Source organism: Thamnophis elegans, chromosome 1, assembly GCF_009769535.1.
Source record: "Thamnophis elegans isolate rThaEle1 chromosome 1, rThaEle1.pri, whole genome shotgun sequence".
In the NCBI taxonomy this organism is placed as follows: Eukaryota; Metazoa; Chordata; class Lepidosauria; order Squamata; family Colubridae; genus Thamnophis; species Thamnophis elegans.
The window spans coordinates 125,700,237-125,722,407 of NC_045541.1; the positions used below are offsets into that span (position 1 = coordinate 125,700,237).

General features: G+C 39.8%; 1 protein-coding gene across 1 annotated transcript in view; it reads right to left on the reverse strand.

Moving 5' to 3' along the window:
* Positions 1-20,107, reverse strand: part of PRKD1 (protein kinase D1) — a 114,771-nt gene extending 94,664 nt beyond the window's left edge. Inside the window, exon 1 of the mRNA XM_032237096.1 lies at positions 19,577-20,107. Within this exon, the coding sequence (XP_032092987.1) occupies positions 19,577-19,756 (180 nt within the window). The 5' untranslated portion in view covers positions 19,757-20,107. The remainder of the gene's footprint in view (positions 1-19,576) is intronic.
* Between the last annotated feature and the right edge of the window lie 2,064 nt (positions 20,108-22,171).

A 22,171-nucleotide genomic window follows, 5' to 3' on the forward strand; every position in this document is an offset into this window, starting at 1 on the left:
ATTAATTTAGGAAATATATACTTTCAGGGGGATAACAATAAAAATACAATTACAAAAACCAAAACCACACATGAAAATAAATCCCTAATTTTTTACAAACTTTATTAAAATTTTGAATTTTTAGAAATGGTCTCCTTTTTAAAACTGATGACATGCTGTATCTTCCTCACAATCTAAATCATAAATTACATAGTAAAATTCCAAGTGTACTTGTCATACCATTTTCAGTCTTTCTAATTCCTTCTGGAGCTTCAGAGAAATTAATGATCAGTCTTTGAAAAACTCATGATTCAAATTTCCCCTACAAGTGTTACAAGAAAATTATTTAGTTCCTTCAGTTTCAGAAGTAACGTTTTACACTGAAAAGTCCAAGAGTATTTGGTCTAATTCTTACAAAAGGATAAATGTATTTTATCTATGCTAGTGGCATATAGTTCACTGAACAGCAGAGGCGCCAAAATCAGGATTAACTGAGATCCCCTCAGTGAGACTAATTTTCTTATTTTTCTGAAGTAATAATTTGTCTGAGGAATGTATTACCAACCTCATGAAGCCTTTACAAACATGCAAGGCTAAAAGACAATTATCATTATAAGGGACATTTCATCAAATGGATCTCTCTAAAGCCATTGTCAGTTAATATATTATGAGCCATTATTTTTCAAGAAGTTTAAGAGTTGCTTCAGCTGAAACGCTTTGTTACATTTTAGGTTGCTCTACATAATCCCCCTTAATTTTGCTACATAATCATGTTTTATCTCCTTTGTGAACAAAGGAATACAACAATTATTTCTTCAACAATCTGAGGTATCAAAGAAAGATTATGTTAAGTAAATGCCCACAATTTTACAGTTGCAATTCTCTCACCAATTTAAGTTTAACTTACTCAATAGTGTTAGATTCTTGCATAGTTACTTAATTAAACAACCAAAATTTCTGCCTTCGTGTTAAAAGTCATTAGAGGATTTTTAATTATAAATATTTGGGAGCATCCTTATAAGAAAATTTCCTAATAAAGGGAACAAAGCAGTGGTGGGATTCAGCCAGTTCACACCTATTTGGGAGAACCAGTTGTTAACTTTCTAAGCAGTTCAGGTTGTTGGAAGGAATCTCATTTTGTTTTTTTCCACTTTACAGGGCTAATCCTGTAAGGAAGTCAGGAAGGAAACATTCTGGTGTTGTTTCTAGCCTAATGTTTATTGCTCTGTTTACAGAAACTGCCTCTCAGGTTAACACTTATTACATTGTAACAGTTAAGGCAAAGCACCAATCGACCTGAGTGACATTGAATTGGCCACATCCACATGGTCATATGACCACCGAGCCACATCTACCCAGTTGGTCGTTAGAGCTGAGAACCAGTTGTTAAATTATTTGAATCCCACCACTGGAACAAAGGGATTCAAATATAGCAAACACAGACTTTGTATGGATGTGTTTTATTGTAAAGTAGTAATAATAAAAAATATAGCATCTAGAAAAATGCCTACTAGCTAAGATAGTGATAGAAGCAGCAAGCTTTGACATAGCCTTCTTAGAATATTTGTAAATTAAACTTTTCTTATATAGTTTTTTTTACATTCAGGGAATAAATAGAAATCAGCAATGGTATAGTTTAAAAGTAATTGCACTGCATAGCATCGCAACCACACCAAAATAAAAATCCAGAATAAAATCACAGCAGCAACAAAACACAATGATGATGCATAAATAGTACATAATCTAGAAAGACTTTATAGTTATGGTGGAAGTTCAACATGGTAGATGTAAGTGACTGTTTCCTAACTTAATACAAAAATGAAGAGCCATTTCACTAAACACTCTCTATGGGGGTTAACTTTGTTCTCCTTTAGGCAACAGATAAAAACTTTTCTTCTAAGCCTTTCTTAACTAAACGAACTTTTAACTACCATGAGTTTCTGTTTATCCTTGAAATTGACCGTACAATTTCTGTAATGAATTTTGAATTTTACAGTTTTAAGTGTACATTGTTTGGAATAGCTGGAAAGGGAAACAAATGCAATAAACTAAAAACAAATGATGTCACCGTTGATATTAAAACAAATGTTGTAAATTGTTGACATGACAAGGTTATGCAATTTACTAAAATCAACTGGTATATTGTTTTAATTATGTTAATTTTGTTCTGCTGTAATTGTAGAACATCAGCCAACAGTATATAATTCTGATTGTTCGTACAAAACTAAAATCAATAGGCACCATAAAAATAATGCCATCTCATTACAGAATTGTATACAGATCTGTGTTTTTATTATGATGAACTAAAAAGAATAATGTCTGGTTCAAGAGCTTTTGTGCTGATTTGAATCTCCTGGTAGCCCCCTTGTGACCCCAAGATAGACTTACTTACTAAATAAATATAATTTTGTGTTATAAAACTCTGTTGTACCAACTGATTTTCTATATTTTCATTCCCATAAATGAGTATTATAAAGCAACTTTTGACCCATTTATAAAAGCCCAAAATGATGTTTAAAAAAACCCAGAAGTCTAAGTAATACATTTGAAAATGTTTAAGTATGCAAAGTAAAAATAACTATATTGAAAATACATGATCATATCAACAAATCCATATTGAAATTTGAACCTGGTTCATTTTTAGTACTTTTAATTACTGCAAAAAAAATTACATAGTATCCATAACATTCAAATAAAACAGCCTTGACAATAGAAGAAAAACAAGCAAGGATTCAAAAGTAGATCTGAGGAACTAACAAAGGTCAAATAAAATAAACCAGACTGTTATATATTAGGCCACTATGCCAACTAGGGATTTTTCTTCATATGCAAAGTCACTGCTGCAGCCGCCATTCGCTACCGCCGGGGAAACCTGGGGTCTTTGCTGTGGAGCAGTTGATCGGTGGTTGGATCGGCATCCTGGAATACAGATGATCAGATGTTCTAGGCAGTGGGGATTGCCACCGCCGATCACTGCCACCACAGTTCACCACCGGCTGTGGCAATTGGCAGCAGCAGCAATAGGCAGCAAACAGTGGTGATCAGTGGTGACAGTGCTGACGATTGGTGGCGACTGGTGGTACTCGGCGATGATCGGCAGAGGTGGTGATTGGAGGAGAGAACAACAGTAAACAGCAGTGGTGACGATTGGCAGTGGCAATCCCCGCAACCTAAATAAGTAGTATTCCGGAGGTCGATCCAACCACCAATCAGCTGCTCAGCAGCAAAGGCTCCAGCATTCCCTGGTGGCGGCAGCAGCTCAACTCAGTTGACTTGTGGTGGGAGCAATGGAGCAGAGCCCTGACAAGCCACCTGCTGGGGCTGCAATGATGTGCTGAAGTTGACCAGGCTGTTTGCTGCAATGAGATTAGCCAGATGAATGCTGGGAGGCAAAGGCAGATTTTTTTCTTGTTTTCCTTCTCTACAGCTAATATGGGTCTTATGGTCCAGTATGTCTTATAGTGCGAAAAATACGGTACTCCCTCAAGTTGACTTTAACGTAACTTCGTGGATACACAACTGCTCAAGCATATTTTTGCAATTTGTGATCTCTCCTACAGCCTGGGATTTCCTAGCAGTTTCTCATCCAGCTACTAACCAGACTTCATCCTGCTTAGTTTTTGCATATCTGTCAAAGTTAGAGAATTACCTCACTCTACCTAATGGTACATCCTATCCAAAAATACATTGTTTTTTTTAAAGGGTATTATTGTTGTTCAGTTCTATGAATCTGTAACAATTTCAGAGAGAGATTAAATTCAATCCTGAAACTGCCAACTTTTGCTTTCATTTTCCATCTGCTTTTTAATTTTTTCTCCATCTAATTGTAATGCATCTTTAGGGAATCAAATCTATTTCCTTTCTCAGTATAAATGTATGTATTCTTGCTTATTCCATAAGTTACTACTACTTGTTGTTTTACAGGATTCCTTCCCCACTGCTGTCGTTGTACTATTTTGCCTTAAAAAATGAATGTTCCTTTTTTGTCCAAAACTGAAATAGAAAATGGGTACAATCAAAACTGATAATAACCCTAGTTTGAATTCTTTCCACATTCCATTCAATCTATGAAACAAATAAAAACCAAGATTAGTTTGCAGAGTATGATGAGCGCACACACACACACCCTTCAGCTGCAGTTCTGTTTCACATGCATCCATGCATACTAATATCTTAAAATGTGATGCTGGGAATTGGAGACAATTACTTCTACGTTGCAAGGCATTTGTAAGATGTCAGTAATATCAGAGCAAATACCATGACAGTCAGATCCAAAATGTTCACTTCAGCAAATCAAATATTTAGTCACATGAGCTGCAGATGTCAGGGGGAAAAATGGAGTGGGGAGGGAAAGACGATATGCACAGTATGTCTCAGATTGGGCTATTTTTGAAGACTTCCATAGGCACGCGATCAGTTCATCTTGAAATAAAATAATCAAAAACACAAAAAGCCCTTCTCTTCTCAAGACATCAACTACGAAGTTTGATATAGAGTATTTATCTACAGATGTAGTATTTTAGTGTGAATTATCTCATCCTGAAAATGCAGAGCATTAATTTCATACAGGAAGTACTCAACGTATGGCCACAACTGACCCCCACATTTCTATTGTTAACTGAATCATTTGTTAAGTGAATTTTGCCCCAGTTTATGACCTGTCTTGCCTCAGTTGTTAAGTGAATCATGCAGTTGATAAATTACTAACCCCGTTGATAAGTGAATCTGGCTTACCCATTGATTTTGATTGTCAGAAGTTCACCAAAAGTGATCATGTGATCTTGAGATATCACAATGGTCATAAATATGAACCAGTTGCCAAACATCTGAATTTTAATCATGTGATCATGGGGATGCTGGAAATGTCATAACTGTGAAGAACGGTCATACGTCACTTTTTTCAGTGCCATTGTAACTTTGAATGGTCATAAACAAATGTTTGTAAGCTGAGGACTACCTGATGTTTTGTCCTTTCTACTGATCAAAGTCACTTCAAAGAGGGATAATTCTTCTATTGCTTGTATAAAACTTTCATAAATACATTTGTTTTCAAGACTCACAGGACATATTACTGTTGTGAGCCACACACAACTGTGTTTTGATGGACAGTTATACAAATCTTTTAAATAAATGAATAAAACATAGGCACGGCAGGGCAATCAACAACACTACTAGATGACAGGTAAGGTTAACCAACCAAGAGGAATAACAATCCAATATACTACCTCTTCCTCAATACAGACTTTATTCGTTCTGCTGAGTCAGTCAGTAGCTTTTGCAAACTTTGGTAACAGCAGCTGTATAGATATAGCACAAGGAATTATTAGATATTAAAAGGGAAGAAAGATGTTTTCAGATAACTTTCTGTATGATTATCCATTACGTTATTTATGGAAATAAAAATACTATTTTTAAAACCTTCAAATAGAGCTATTAGTATAAGGAATTGACAGGTTTTCTGGATACATTTTCAGGAAAAACACAGCAGTTTTCAAATCATTCAGATAGAGGAATGTACTAATCATTGTTGGATATAGAACAAAAGTAGCTACCTTACAGCGGGAATTCTGGATTTGGGAAAAACTCCAGATCTTCAAAATCTTAAGCCATTCTCCTGAGACCATGAAGTTGGAATATCTTCACATAAAGTATGAGTACTACTATCTAAGCATTATCACTCCTGATACAGGGTTGGGTTTCAGCCGGCATAACTGCTGGTTCACTTGTGCGTGTGCTTCACTGGATGCACGTGCATGCATAGTCCAATGGAAATTGTTCTGAACATGCGCAGAATTTTTAAAAAAGATGGCAGCAGTCATCGGGGAACTGGTTCAGGGGCATGGCCAGCCTGAGTCACTGCCGGTTCTGCGACCCAGGCCATCATACCACTACCAGTTCGGCCGCACCGGGCCTCACCGGTAGGAACCCACCTCTGCCCTGATAGATATTAAGAAATAAAACAAAAATGCCCTATAACTCTCAAGCAGCTAAAAACAAATAGTTGAAACTGGACAGAAAACTAATCGATGTTACAGTACATTTCAAATAGGAATTGTTTGTAAAGTGCTTCTGTATATCCCTATTTTAGTTTAATATAAGCATATTTTTTTAAAAAAAAAACTAGCTTGCAATAATTTATGATTTAGTCTGTGAATTCTTAACACTGGCACAAATCTGCTCATCAGGTGATGGGGGGAAAAACGCACAAGATATTCAGTCCTTATATCTTATCTGTTGAAATGGAAACACAGGTTGATAGGGAGTCAAACTGTTGGCTCCTTTCTCTTTCTCCAGGACAAAGACTCTCCACAAACACTTCCTAGCCCAAAATGGAATTATCATCAACACCAGTTTGAATGTTTTGCTTACTGCAAGCTCACAGCAATAAATTAAGAGCATAAAGACCCATATAACTTTGAGTGTAAACATAATATAGATGAGGAGTAATAAAAACTGACTCAGAATTCTATTTTTAAGGAATCACTACTGCTAGCAACAGTATAAATTAATGACCACTATTTTTGCTGTTTCCACATTCTTTCTTATAAAGTATTATGCTTAATTTTGCTCCTAGTCCTAAAGCATTTCAGAAGAAGAGGTGGTTTAGGACTAGGCCTTCTGAAAACCAAAGTCCTTGTCTATTAGAAATAAAGCACAATTTCTATTAAGAGAGATGTCATGCGAAGTTGTCATTGCCAAAATAATTCAGTAGCCTTTTCAGGACAGGTTACATTTAGGGGAATTGTACGAACAATGAGTACAAATAGCAGCAATGAAAGGATTCATGGGGAAATCCTGCACACTTGAGTTCAGGAAATCCGCAAAGATTGGAAACTATCTACAATACAGCAGGCTTGTCTACAAATCACAATGTAGAAACAAGCAGAGAGGTTAAGACATTCATCCACCAGTTTATCTGTTTCCAGCTGAATTAATCAACGTGTGGATTTGTGGGAGTAGCAGAATGTTGGCATTAACAGAAGCTGCACTGAGGGGCAAAGAAAAGCAGGATTGCTAATTTTCACATAATGTTGATGAACCTATTTTTTATTTCATTCCTCCATTCCCCAATAACTGCCAGTAAAAAGCTTTTCAAAACCAGTAATTACAAGCATGTAGTCCAGCATTAGTTTTTTCTTGGGAATTTGCCACTAGAAGGCTACCAGATGGAGATAACAAGTAAGCTTGCCTAAACTGAACATCTCTTTTCACTGCATTATGATGATATCACTAAAGAAACAGGGCAATGATTATCTGAAAACAAATGAAAGTTGGAGTTGAAAATGTGAAAATTCATTTTTTCCTAATTTGGCCAACAAGTCTTGTTTTATTTGTTAATCTTTAACTCGAAGTAGTCATTCTGTTGCTTACAATGCTTACAGTAAAAAGCTAACATTGCAAGCTAATAGTCTGCTATGTGTAGCATTTACATATTGCTGTATGATCACTCTCTTCTTCAAGAGATATTTTTCCAGTGCTAATAAAGTCACTGGTTGACTTTTAAATCCTTTTTAGTTACGCATAGATGATTTGCTACACTTAAGGTGAAGAAAGAAAATGAATATCTACATATGCAGACCAGACCTGGTATTCAGCAGGTTCTGACCATTTCTGGAGAACCAGTAAATACCACCTCTGGCTGGTCCTGCCCCATTCTATTCTCTGCCTCCTGAGTCCCAGCTGACTGGAAGGAAATGGGGATTTTGCAGTAACCTTCCCCTGTAGTGGGGAGGGAATGGAGATTTTACAGTAGGCTTCAACTGCCACACCCAGTAAGTCATGCCTACCAAGCCACACCCACAGAACTTGTAGTAAAATAATTTGAATCCCACCACTGATGCAGACACTTGAAACCTTTAAGATCTTTTTCAAAAATAACTTCTGTAAAACATGGAAGAATTGTTATTAATCACTATTGTAGTATTTTAAATATATCAAGCATTTTATTCCTACTGTTTAGCTCTTGAGTTTTATCTCTAACCATATGCTCTAACAGTTATCAGAATCATAACATGCTTTTGTCATTCATTCATTGATAGCATTTAATACGGAGGGCATCCTGGCCTATAATCTATAATCTAGAGATTTCCTGGTCATCTATCATTTAACCAGTATAGACCCTACCTAAGAATAGTCATTGTCAACTATGCACTGCTATATGTTGTGACTAGGGGTAGGCTTCAAAAATTTTAGCAAGGGGTTCTCTGCTTGGTTGCTGGATGGCCATGGCCATGGTGGATATGGCCTAGTCAGCCTCCTGCACCATAGCGGGGGGGATTTTTGCCCTCCCTGGGATCTGGAGGTTTTTCTGAAGCCTCCAGGGCGACAAAAACAGCATCCCCAAGCTCCGTAGGCCCTCTGGGAAGTTTGGGAAGGCCTGTCTATGGCCTTCCCAAACTTCCAGTAGCCCTGTCTTTTGCCCTCCCTGAGCCTCCATGTGTGCCCTGCACCTACCTGCATCCAAACAGGCCACATGGGGGGGTCCTAGGGTGGACAAGGCCAGCCATGAGTGGGATTGGGGGTTCTCTGAACTGAACAGAATCTTAGCTCTCAAACCCCTCCAAAGCCCCAGCAGCCCATTTGTGACTAACTATAATAATGGATTCAAGTCACACTGCAGTTTGATTGGCACACTCAAGTTCCCATTAATAGCAATCATTGAAGAAGCAACTTCAGTCATGAGACAACTTTGTATGAAACAGGATCCTTCCATGCTGCTAAATAGAAGTAAACTCTCTGGGTCACTCTTGATTTTTCTTAGGCCCACGTCCCTAACATTTCACATAACAGGTAGTCCCTTTTCATATCTTTAGATTGGGGTAAGATTCAAACAATTGCCTTGTTTTACAATCTTTCAGCAAGTTATAAATTATTTAAGTCATGTAAACTTGCACTGCAAGTCTACTTCAAAACACAGAATTTCTAGGGTCTGGATGGGTTAACAAGCTTGTACTCAATCTGGATAAGACCGAGTGGCTGGTGTGTTTCCCTCCTACTAATTGGCCAAGTTTTCCATCTCTCAGGCTGGGGGGTCAAACAGTACGCCCCTCAGACGGGGTTCGCAATTTGGGAGTCCTCCTGGACCCACAGCTGACTTTTGAACACCACTTGTCGGCTGTGACCAGGGGGACATTTGCCCAGGTTCGCCTGGTGCACCAGTTGCGTCCCTACCTGAACCGGGAGGCCCTCACAACAGTCACTCGTGCTCTTGTGACCTCTAGACTGGACTACTGCAACATGCTCTACATGGGGCAGCCCTTGAAGAGCATTCGGAGACTTCAGCTTGTCCAGAATGCAGCCGCGCGAGCGATCGTGGGTGCACCTCGGTTCACCCACGTAACTCCTATCCTCCGCGAGCTGCACTGGCTGCCTATTGGTCTTCGGATACGCTTCAAGGCACTAGTCATCACTTATAAAGCCCTTCATGGTATTGGACCTGGGTACTTGAGAGACGGCCTGCTGCCAATTACCTCCAATAGACCGATTAGATCCCACACATTAGGCCTCCTCCAAATTCCATCCGCCAGCCAATGCCGACTGGCGACTACCCAGAGGAGAGCCTTCTCTGTGGCTGCTCCGACCCTCTGGAACGAGCTCCCCGTGGAGATTCGAACCCTCACCACCCTCCAGGCCTTCTGCAAAGCCCTTAAAACCTGGCTGTTCCGACAGGCCTGGGGCTAAAGAGCTTTTGCCCCCCCCCCCTCGAATGGTATGGTTGTTGTGTGCTTTTAAATTGTGTATTGTTCTGTTCGTCTTTTTTATCCCTTATCTGTACCCCCTTCCCTGACTTGGATTGTGAGCCGCCCTGAGTCCCCTTCGGGGAAAAGGGCGGCATATAAATGCAATAAATTCAATTCAATTCAATTCTAACAGCAAACCGGATTCAGAAGGAAAGCAGACTCATTGTCAGAGTGAAGAACGCACACACAAAGAAAAACCAGGTATACAGGTAACAACTTGGATACCAAGGTTCACTAGACAAGGGAGAAATGTAGTTATGTAAAAACAGAACCCAAGAACCCAGAAGTCAATCAACACAGTCTGAGCTGTAACAGAAAACTATTTCAACACTTAACAGTGCTTGAGTAAAGCCTTAAATACACACTCTCTCAGATTCTGCCAAGCACAGTTGGTGCCTATCAGACCTAATTACAAGGCCTGGCACTTCAAGCCCACATGCTACTTAGAAGCAGAGCTATTCCTGCTACATGCCTCTTCCCACAAATGTGCACTCCTCTTTCTGTCTTTTGCTTCTGTCTAAAGCCATAAGTGTTCCCATGAGCTAGGCAATATGAGATTTAATTAAGATTCAAGTTGGGATCTGCTAACTGAAATAAACTTTTCAGCAGCTAGAAATTCTTCCCTCTTTTCCTCCTCATATAAGAAGCATCGTAGGCAGGAACCACTTAAGAACTAACCTTTTTAGATGTCAGTCACTGTCACTTAATTTTGCATATTGCTTTGTTAGGGATGCATAAAATGATTCAAATTTGAAAAGTGCAAAGTGAGTCATTTTAGCCACTTTTATTTGTAGAATGGTCAAACAGCCTGTTAAAAATTCAGTGCTTTCTCATCTATAGTGTTGTTATAACTAAACAAAATATTGCAATACATGAACACTATCAAATCATATAGGATCTTTTCTTGAAATATTATGGCAAAATTGCTCTGAAATATACATATTCACACTTTTGGGGAATCTTGTGGATGCTATCTGAAGGAATTATGAGTAACATGATTTCTGGTAGGTGCTACATACCAATCCTTGCTCTTCCAATATATTTGATGGAAGATGAAACTACCTGATCTCAGGGAAGGAATGTAAAATCCTCTTCCATCTCTTTTTCACAAATATACTTATGTACATACAGACAAAGTAACATAATAGCAATAGCAATAGCAGTTAGACTTATATACCGCTTCATAGGGCTTTCAGCCCTCTCTAAGCGGTTTACAGAGTCAGCATATTGCCCCCAACAACAATCCGGGTCCTCATTTTACCCACCTCGGAAGGATGGAAGGCTGAGTCAACCCTGAGCCGGTGAGATTTGAACAGCCAAACTGTAGAACTACAGTCAGCTGAAGTAGCCTGCAGTGCTGCATTTAACCACTGCGCCACCTTGGCTCATAATAGAACCAGATTAAACATCCTGGTGAATTATGCATTGAAAGGCTAAGGATTTAAACAAGAAAGAAGCAGAAAATTTGTATTCCAAAACTATTCTCTAATATATCATCTGAACATTAGCTGGGAGATGATTCATTGACTGAATTTTAGAAGGAATCTGGATCATGTTGATACATGTAAAATGGGGTGGGGCTTCAATCACAGAAATATAATGGACACTTTGGCTTTCCTGATCAACCCCAACCCCAGTGAAACTATCTCCTTGGAGCCTTCCTATGTTCTGTCTTACCTGTTACCAGAAACAAAAGAGATATAGAAGAAAGAAAAGTTACACAATTCCTTGGGAGCACCAGAAAGTGTCTATCTGAAAAATCAGAGATATTTTATAGCATTGAGTGAAAATATGATACAAAGAGTGATGAAAAGGTTTTTATCAACGTAAGTGTCATTACATTGTACACTGCATACATACATACAGTAGCTCAATAAAGGGAATGGGACAATTCGCTGTGGTGAAGATGCAGTGTCCAACCCACCATGGCCAACTCAACATGGCCAACTCGCTGCAGGACAACTCGTCACAGCCAACTTGCCACAGTAAAACTCACCACTGGACAATTTATTAATTCAATTTAATTCAATAAAAATTGTTTTAATTTTTGTCATTCACATTTCATTCTGTCTGTCCCTCCCTTTGCATCCTTTCTTTAATGATTCTATTCCACCATTTCTTTGATATTAGTGTAACTCTTGTCTCTCAGCGAGACATCCCACAGCAGAGCATGTTGTCCTAAATCTGCCAGTTCCATGGCTATTAGTTACTCTCTTTTATGCATGTACAGCAACTCTGACTGTAAATAATAATTCCTTGACTCTTCTAAAAACTTTCAGATTCATTTGGTGATCTTTTCCTGGTGTATATCCTACAGCAAAAAATCACTAAAAAAGTTCAAACAGACTTCACCTTTATCTTCAATAAAAAACATATACTTTTCCTCATACTCACTTGTATGTATAATAAAGAATTTTACATTGTAAGTATATAATAATGGGCATCACAGTCAGGGTAGGCAGAGCAAATGGCTCCATATGGCTCCAATAAAAGTGCCAAATGCACCCTGCTGTCAGCACTCAAATTCTCAAGCTCTGGGGAACTGAAAATAGAATCGGTAGCCTGTCACTAAATATCCAAATGCAAAAACAGTGGAGTGCACCAGGAAGCCAACTAGTAACACCTTGTCCACATGAACAACCAAAGTGTAGGTGTGTAATCACAAACTCTCATCTCCTGTGGCTTACACATGATGTACGTATACATCTCGCAAAAATTTTCTTTTTCTTCTCATTCATAACTGTTTTCTGCTCATTACCAAGAACCTAGGCATTAAGATTAAAGAGTATATACACTCCTTGATTGAATGCAGAATAAAGAAGTGGCATACAACTATGGATAATTGCATCACCGTGTTTGTTTTGGTTCATCAAACTCAGGAAGCAGGAGAAAAGCCTGCAGAGCAAGTTAGGTGAAGAGTCTAGTTGGGATGCAGCCAGATAGCACTCACTCTCTCTTCATCCCCCCCCCCCCCCCCCGCTTCCCACACAACAACTCCAATACGAAGTGAAAAGTCTGTTGTTTCTTAGCTCAAACTTCATAGGACTTCCTACTCGGTCTTCCTTTTTCCTGAAAAGACAGACAAGACTGTTGCCTCTGGAGCCGAGAAAAAACAGCCTTTTCCCCACATAATAAATTAGATATTCAAGCATACTTCGAAGTTTCAGACTCTACTTCTTATCTAACCAGATGTCAAAGTTAATTTTTTCACTGTAATTCAATAAATTTAACTTGGTTACCTAAACTGATGCAGCAGAGCACAAAACACGTATAAGGATAATTTAACAGTATCCTTTGTCAGCTTTCCAGAAGTTTTAAAGGAAAAATAATGTAATAATGTAGAATGTAAAAATGTAAGCAATACCCAATTTTCTGTGTAGCTAAGCAAAACATTGCTATGGTAGCTTTTTGCTTCTTAATAAATTTCTAAACAAAATAAAGATATGAACTTCACCTTTTCTAGCTAATGACAATGACTAATAACACCCCACTTTCCTCTGCAAAGTGGGAAGACACTTCACCTCCACCAGGCATAAACAGAGTTTCACTATGATTATTTGATATGTATGGCAGAAATTATTAGAATACACATTTTGAATGTAGTCATAATAAATAAGATAGCAATAGCTCTTAGACTAATATATTATCCCCATAGTGATTTACAGCATTCTCTGGATGGTTTACAAGTCAGCATATTGCCCCCAACAATTTGAGTCCTCATTTTACTGACCTTGGATGGATGGACGGCTAGTCAAACCTGAGCCAGTCAGGATCAACTCCTGGCAGTGGGCAGAATCAGCCTACAATTCTGGATCCTAACCATTGTGCCACCACAACTCTAGCTGTATAAGAAAGCTCTAGGTCAAATTAACTTTCAACTATTTATATGCTATTTAAATTAGTTAAATTGTTTCAGTTTCATGGGCAGTAGGGATAGGCAATGGTTCAGATTTCGGCTGAAAGGATTACATGTTCATAAAGTTTGAAAATAATTAATGGAGTTGTTTGTTTTGTATTATCTTCAGTGTCCATTTTTTTCTTTTAATAAAATGCTGAGCTCATTTAACATAGCTTTCTAAGTAAGATGTGAATGAAGAAATCATGTTTCTTTCATATAAAAGTTATCAATCATTTCTTAGCATGTGTAGGAATGGGTTAATACTTCAGTAACAGAATCATAAGAAACTCTATACCTATCATTTGATGCATTTTCCTTCACAAGCGTTGAATCTGTCTGGATACAAGAAGAGGGGAAAGTTTAAAACTTAAAACAGAACAATTTCACAAGGTATAAGTCTGCTACTCTTTCTTTAAGGGGTACAATGCAGAATATTTTTTCTGTCAGAAAAACAAACATTGCTTGTAGCAAACAATGCTGTAAAGAAATGTATTCTAGATTTTTACAGTCAGTCATTCAATGTAATTGAATTTAAAAAACAACAATAGACAGCAGTTTGCTCTCAAACTAAGTTTCAGTAATCTTGTATCTTCTGCTTGTATCTTCTACCACGTTGAAAGAATCTGCTTTTGGTATTATACATTTATCTTCATGTCTTAATATGTATATAAACAAGTTAATGAATCCAGCTGAAACAGTTATCTGTGTGTGCTTTCTGGATTTGATTTTTCTGCAACAAACTCTCATAACTTGAACATAGAAAAATCCCAGCATATAACACCTGGCAATCAAAGGTAAACAATAACACCACTCATCAAAAAAAACACATCAAGCCACAACAGAGTTAATCTACCCTCCTAGCCCTAATGCCTGGGGAAAACGCCACAACATGCTTTGTGAAAGCTAACAGGGCTGGGGCCATCTGAACCTCCCCAAGGCTGCTGTTCTAAAGCGCAGGCACTGCAACTGAGAAGGCATGGCTCCAACACTCATCAATATGTCATTTTTTGATAGAAAAGGTGCGGATTTGCACGAGGCTCATCATCCTGCACACATTACACGAGGGGTTGACAAACTTAAACACTCAAAGAGCCATTTGGACCTGTTTCCCACAGAAAAGAAAACACCGGGAGCCACAAAGGTCCTAAGTGGAAGCCCCCTGTTCAATTCTGGAACTGACTGGAAGTTCAGTTCCCCCACCATAGAGTCTCCTCCTAGCATGGGGTACTTTTTCTACCTGTCATAACCGAAAGCCCTATCAATTGTAGAGACAACTGGAAAACCCTCCCCTTGCCATGAAGTTTTCTCTTTTCTCTCCCCCCCACCAACACCAGAAGCTCCTTTCAAAATTGTGCTGCTGACCGGTGACGGAGCCGCAGCAGAGGGAGAAAAGATCCACATGCGGCTCCAGAGCCGCAGTTTGATGACCCCTGCATTACACTATTCCCATAACAAAAAATCGCTGACATTTTCTCCCTTAGAAAATATAATCATCTTAATGGACCACCAATATATAAAAGGGAACAATTGCATTTAGGACTTTTTTTATTCTTGTTTCAGCTAACAACCTAATACTCTTCCTACCCTGTGTCACTTTTTTTTCTATTTCTACATAGGCCAGAGTGAAAAAAAATGAAGTTTATTTTTAAAAAGGAGATATTAGTTTTTCTCCATGAACCATTGGAACTAAGAAATAAACTTTAAAGCCCAATCATTTCCATCTTTATGTGGACTCCCAAGTATGTTTAGAAAAGTTCACAACTTAAATAATGCCGCAATACTGACATTAGAGACCGGGTATGGATAACTCATCATTACTTAAACCAGATAGTCAGATACTTAAAAAAAAACAACCTGTTCAGATATAAAAGAAAACCCTAAGGTTGAAGGAAATTGATCCCATCACTCCATCTAAGATGCATTTAACTGGATCTGAACCTGATTTTATTGCAAACCTTCCCCATCAATAGTGAGTCAATGAGATGGAAAGACTATGAGAGAGCAGCATGTATTTTCATCTCAAAGATCTGGGATGCAAAAATCTAAACCAAGGGTGTCAAACGTGCATCATCACTTGATGTATCGTGATTTTTTTCCCCTTCACTAAACTGGACATGGGTGTAGCCAGCACATGGTGCATTCAGCCCGTGGGCCCTGAGTTTAACAGCCCTGATCAAACCATCACTGGATGAGTTAACGGTTTCTACCACTCTTTGATGGATTTTTTTTTTTTTTTTTTGCAGAAAGCACTAACTCTTTATAGCCATAGACCAGTGATCAGGTTCTCCTTTCAAAGTTTATTATGCAAAGAGGTCACCTGAGAATTCCCCCAGCTGAAATTCAGCACCAACACTTTTAAAAGGTTCCTATCCCCTCTGACATCATATTTTTGTCCTGGACAAAAAGCCCTGGCATACCTATCCCAATCATTTACATCAAATTCAATTTGGTACCAAACACAAACCTTTCCCTAAAAGTTCACTGAGCATAATACAGGTGTTAGAAAATAAGACTTTGTTATTTCACATACAGTATGTACACCTGTCATTTTTCTTTCAGTGCCAAAGACGTCTTAGCCTTTGCTACGGTATTTTCTTTAACAAGGAGTCAAAAGTATCTGTTATGTAGTTAGGGAAGTCCCCAATATAAAAGGGTAAAATCCAAAAGTATTTTTGGCTTCTATTATCAGGTTCTTAGTTGCAACAGTTTGGAACTTCTGTCCTTATGCCCACAAGATTTGATTATTTTTAGGGCATGTCATTGATTTTTAACAGCTTTTTTGCACTCTTCATTATTTCTTAATAAGAAATGCTTTGGTACCTTACAGATTTCCACATTATAATTTAATTACCAGCCCCTTTTTGTTTCTAAGTATTAACACCTTTCTATTACAACAATTGTGTATGTTACCAATGCTTCAAATCACAACATTTTACTACTAGGAAAATTAAATAAAAACACAATTATTAGCAGTACATATCATTCTTTCCTCACTATATCCTACCTGAATCATGCAATGTTATATCAGTTTTATTGTTTTCTAGAACATAATACATTTGTTTGCTGTACTAAACTATTTTAAAACAATTATCCATCTTTGATCATAAACAAACAAAAGGATTAGATCTTTGCAAACCATAATCACCCTGAAACAACAGCAGCAGCAACAATACAATTTTCATCCACAACTTCTTAGTATGGAGCGATGATTAGTCAGTGTGTGGAGTTTTAATGTGGGAAACCCCTGTTTAACTAGTCACCCAACCATGAAGGTCACTTGATGGTGTCAAAAAGCTACAATGCATCACATAATTGCTACAATGGGAGCAGATCATCATTCTTCTGAACTTCAACTCTATTCAGTCTCCAATAAAGCAAATAAAAATTGGGTATATTGCAGCTTAATGCAGAATTAATGCAAAACTACATTGGTAGTACAACAACCACAGTAAATTAAGATGTCAGTAAAGAATAAAGAGTAACTAAGAATAAAGGAATCTATGGAGGCCTTGTTGTTCTCTGAGGTTGGCTGTTTGCAGGCAGACATTTCATTATCTAAGTAGGTAACATCATTCAGTGCTGATGATGTTACCTACTGGTAGTCAGGTAATGAAATGTTTACAAGAAAACGACCAAGCTCAGAGAGTACCAAGGCCTCCATAGTTCAACCCTGAACTATATATATTATTTTCTACAATATAGGAATACAGGAATCTGTTACAGGAATGATGTACATCTACCTTATGATTTTGTTAACAATAGCATTCCTTCTTAAACAGGTAGAACACACACATGTAAGAAAGTATTAGATGAAACTTTTTTGACCCTCAATTGCAAAACCAAGGTTACTTGATTAGGAAAGTAGATTAGGGTATTTGTTTAGGAAAGAGAGTTCATTTCTTTGAAAATCCCTTTACACTCCCATTAGAGGTATTAAAAAATTTCCTTCCATAGCAATAGCAATAGCAGTAGACTTATATACCGCTTCATAGGCCTTTCAGGCCTCTCTAAGCGGTTTACAGAGAGTCAGCATATTGCCCCCAACAATCTGGGTCCTCATTTTACCCACCTCGGAAGGATGGAAGGCTGAGTCAACCCTGAGCCGGTTAGATTTGAACCGCTGACCTGCTGATCTAGCAGTAGCCTGCAGTGCTGCATTTAACCACTGCACCACCTTGGCTCTTGGCTCCAGACACATTTTTTCTTAAGCTTTAATTTCTTAATATGACACCATTGTCTTATCATACACAAACACACAAGACAAACAGCAAAAAAAAAAAAAAAGATCAGTGAACAGGAAGTTGAATCTTGTGGGAAACAAATGGTAGCTGGCTATGGATAAATAGAAATCTAGGAAATAATCAACTGTCATCAGGGCTACTTTCTAAATCCATTTTATGCATCTGTGAAAATTGGCTGTTTCTTGAAAAGCCCATTCCATAACAAGCGGGTTCGTCTATAAAGTACTCCTTCATATCTTAAAAGGCTTTCTGTGAAACCACTAGATGTTTGGAACTGAACATTACCACTTTCAAAGAGGAAGGTGCAATCTGTCCCCAAATTATAGCCCCTGCAATTTTACCACCTTCCAAACTAGAATGGGAACTCCTGGGGCAGATAGCGCTCTTAGGTGAAAATGGTACAAATAACACCATGTCAGCAGTTCTGGGGTTTGAATTACCCTATTCTCCTCAGCCACATGCATTCATTCATTCCCATGTTCACCAAATCAATACATGTTGTGATGTACCAAAGAAGGGGAAAAGGTAATATCATTCTCAAAGTGAAGGAATGGGGGTAAAGCAGATGACAGGGAAAGTATGAGAAAGAGAGTCAAAATAACTTTAAAAATTTGGTATAGTTGTTGACAGTTCCTTAGATAAGCAAACAAGGCTGCTGCAAAATGCACATTTAGCCATAAAATACCATATTGTACATCTTTTCAATGTTATAGGCATGGAGCTTGAGACTGCACTTTTATTCACCAGGTAGTGCTCCCTAAATTTGTCACCTCTGGTGCAGAAGACCTCTGGGTGTTCCAAAAATTATAATTTTGGGGAAATTTGCAGGATTTGACTTGGCAGAATTTAGGTATTGGGGTTACATTGCAAGATGCCAATTTTGTAAGAGCAATACCTCTGCCTACTTCTGCAAAATCACACACATTTTTTTAAAAAAATGGATTTATGGAATTCTCGCATTTCAGCCCAGGAATCTTTTTTTCCCTGGACTGGCAGCCAGACTCCATCTATAAGGTCAGAGCCGGCATTCCACATATCCCAGGTCTACCGGCTTGCAAGCATCGGATTACTTTCCTGAGCACAGCCTGCCAAGCGTGCCGGCTTGTTTTGCTTTCTGGCTTGCAAAGTGGAAACTTTTATTTCCCCAGCGGGTATAATGCAGGGTCGAGGGATTATTTTGACAGCTGCCAGTGCGCCCCTATCTCTCGTTTTCTTTCCAGCCCCTCCTACTAAACTCTCATTCTTGGACACAGGAGAAAGGGGGGGATGGAGAGGGAGGGAGAGAGAAGGCGGAGCAGTAAACTTTTTTTCGCGCGTGGCAATCAAACTCTGCCGAGAGTCAACAAATACAACTAGCCAGTACAGAAAATGTAACGCGACCGAGGAAGGAAATCAGGGGATTCGGTTGAAAGATCAAAGAAAAGACGCATTACAACTTTATTGCATTATAGTCTAGTTCGAGGAGGTTGTAGTCAAAAGGAATTGGCGTTTTATTCACTAAAACGAATCCCAAACCTTCCTGAAGCGGTGGCTTCCCACCCAAATTATCTTGGGAGACTTTTCCCAAACGAGGCGAGCAAGCGGGGGCCGCGGGGGCCTGCCTGGGATGGCAGAAGAGGAAACCTAGCTGGGAAGGCCACATGCTCCCTCTCGTACAATCGGAGAGTCTAACGTCGCCCGGTGCCCAAACATTCAAGCCGGGGACGGAGGCGCCTTACCTTTTGATCGACGATGGAACAAGCCATTTCCCGGACATGGGTCAGGCTGAACTCCCCCGAGGAGTCTTGCAGCAAGAGCACCGGCTCCCGGCTGAGGCCGATCTGAAGGTGGAAGGAGATGCCGCCGCCGCCGCCGGGCTGCGAAGGACTGGGCGGCCGGATGACCGGCGGAGCACTCATCGACAACTTCCCGCAGCGCGAAAGATGTGGCGGAAAGAAAGAGAGAGAGAGAGAGAAGCGCGGCTTAGTAAGAGTTTGCCAGGATAAGTGCCGTCAATTGGGGGGGGGGCCGCTTTGGCAAACTTCCTTCAGCCGCTAGCGCCTGGCAAGAAGGACAGCGGCGAAGGACGCCCAGCGGAGCTCAAGCCACCCTTGGAGAAGAGGCGAGCCTCGAGGGGGGAAGCGCCTCTCCTGCTGCTGCTGCTGCCGCCGCCTCGTCTCCCAGCGCTCACTGGAGGAGGAGGAGGCGGCGGCGGCCACTGGGCGGTCAAGCACGCTTTGAGAGAGAAAAAGGAAGGGCGGGAAAGCAGGCGTAGGCGCCTGAGCCACCACCCGGCGGCCTTGAGCAGCAACAGCCGCTCTGAGGCGCCCGAGTGGCGGGGCAGTGACCCAAACTCAAAGCGACGGACCTCCCCTTCAGGTGGCACCAAACAATTCCCTTGGACGCGCCTTTCCCTCGGTGCTCACCCGCCCCCCCCACACACACACACCCCAACCCGCTCCAGCTGCGCTCCGATAGGCGCTGAGTTGACTTCCAAGCTCGCCCCGATGCTTTGTCCCTGACAAGCGCTCTGGGACGCGTCCTTGGCCTAACTGTGGGTCAGGACCGGTTCCCGTCGCCTGTATCCTGATTAGGGTCTTGTGGGCTGATCAGCAGGTGAAATTTTAGTCCGGAGAGAAAGAGTCACCTGGATACTTCTGCTTATTTCATAGCTGTGAAAAATAATACAAGCCTGGTTTGGAAAAAGAGAGTTGGCAACCCTTTCTTCCAACTTTAACTTTGCTAAACTCCACTAACTCCTATGCCAAGCACTTCTATCCTCGCCCTGCCCTACACCTGCCTGACCTAGCTCTTTGCTATCCATCTATCACAGCCTTCCTGTTTTCAAAAGAAACTCCAAGGTAGTTTTGGTTTTTTTCAGTAGTAGAGTCTTCCCCATCCAGGTGCCTTCCAAAGGGGAAGGGAACCACAACTTCCATCATCCCCAACCTGCATGGCACATTTGCTGAGGATGAGAGGCTATCAAGTTAAAAAGGGCTGATCCAGAGAGAGAATGTTACATACTCCAAGTTCCCTTTGATTCAGTCAGTACCTTCAAAGCTGCCTTCATCCCAGATGCTAGTGGTTCTTCCACAGTTGATGCTCTTGTATTAGTGAAAGGTAACAACAGCTCTTAACTAGAAGGAAGAGCCAGGAGAAATTCTGAATCCTCCCGCTTTATGGCTGCTTCTGAGCCGGGTTACAATTTTCGTGTAAGCAAGAGTTTAAACCTGTCAGCTAATTCCTTCCAGTTGTCTTCCATCTAGTAGAACAGCAGTGAGTGATGCCATTACCCTCACCAAGAGGCAGCCACATGCAGAGAGGAAAGAGAGTGTGCTGTCACTACACAGTAGAGGCTCTAGCCTGTTCCTTATTTCAGCTGCTGCTGCTGCTCCCCCTCCCCCTTAATTTGTGACAGAAGAACAACTAGCAAGAATCCCACCCACCACCTGTCATTTTTCTATTTACTAAACATGAGGTGAGGGAAACATCCTATCTAGTGATTGTCATTTTCTGAGCAGAAGCCCTTAATCTCACCAAGGAGGAGGAGTTTGTCTTTCCATCACTGGAACAAATGCAAGCCTCCTCCTACATGTGCCCTGTCTTTCAAACAATAAAAGGAGGATAAAACACTGTCATTTGTTTAGCACGCTTGCATCCCAGGCTTTCTCTAAAGACTGCTGGAAAGCCTCTTAGGAATTTGTTCTGGAAGAAAAGATTAGGCAATAATTTGAACTAAACAGGATTTCAAACTTATTTCGCCCTGGTCCAAGAAACTATATGGTCACACTTGCATGTCAGGTAGTGTCAATCTGAGCTATGCTGATAGTTATTTATGAGAAGTGTTTTAAGAGAAAGTAGAAAAAACAGGGTGTGTTTCATCCGGACCCATCTGACATTTCACACTTCAAATTGCTCCTGCAAATATCAGATTAAAAATGTGGCTTTGTTTTTAGAATACCGAAATATTTTATATAAACTTAAATATCTGGAGGAGTTATATACATTTTGGTGGGAAGTTTGTAACTGTATACACATTTAATGTTTGCAATGCTTTTCAGTGTCTTGTATTTTGTTCCGTATGTATGTTGTAATATTTTAGAGTAGTTTTATTTTCTTTTTGCCATGAGGCAGAAAGGATCTCTGCATACCTTTAGAGAAAGCATACATAGGAAAACAGTGGCAATAGTTCCTGCTGAAATACAACCCAATAATTCTAAAAGAAAGACCAAGACATTCAAACTTAAGATGTAGAATACGTTTTCACAGACAGTACTTGAGCTGTTGCTATACTTGGCCTGAGACAAGAAAATGCAGCCTCCCTCCTTTACATA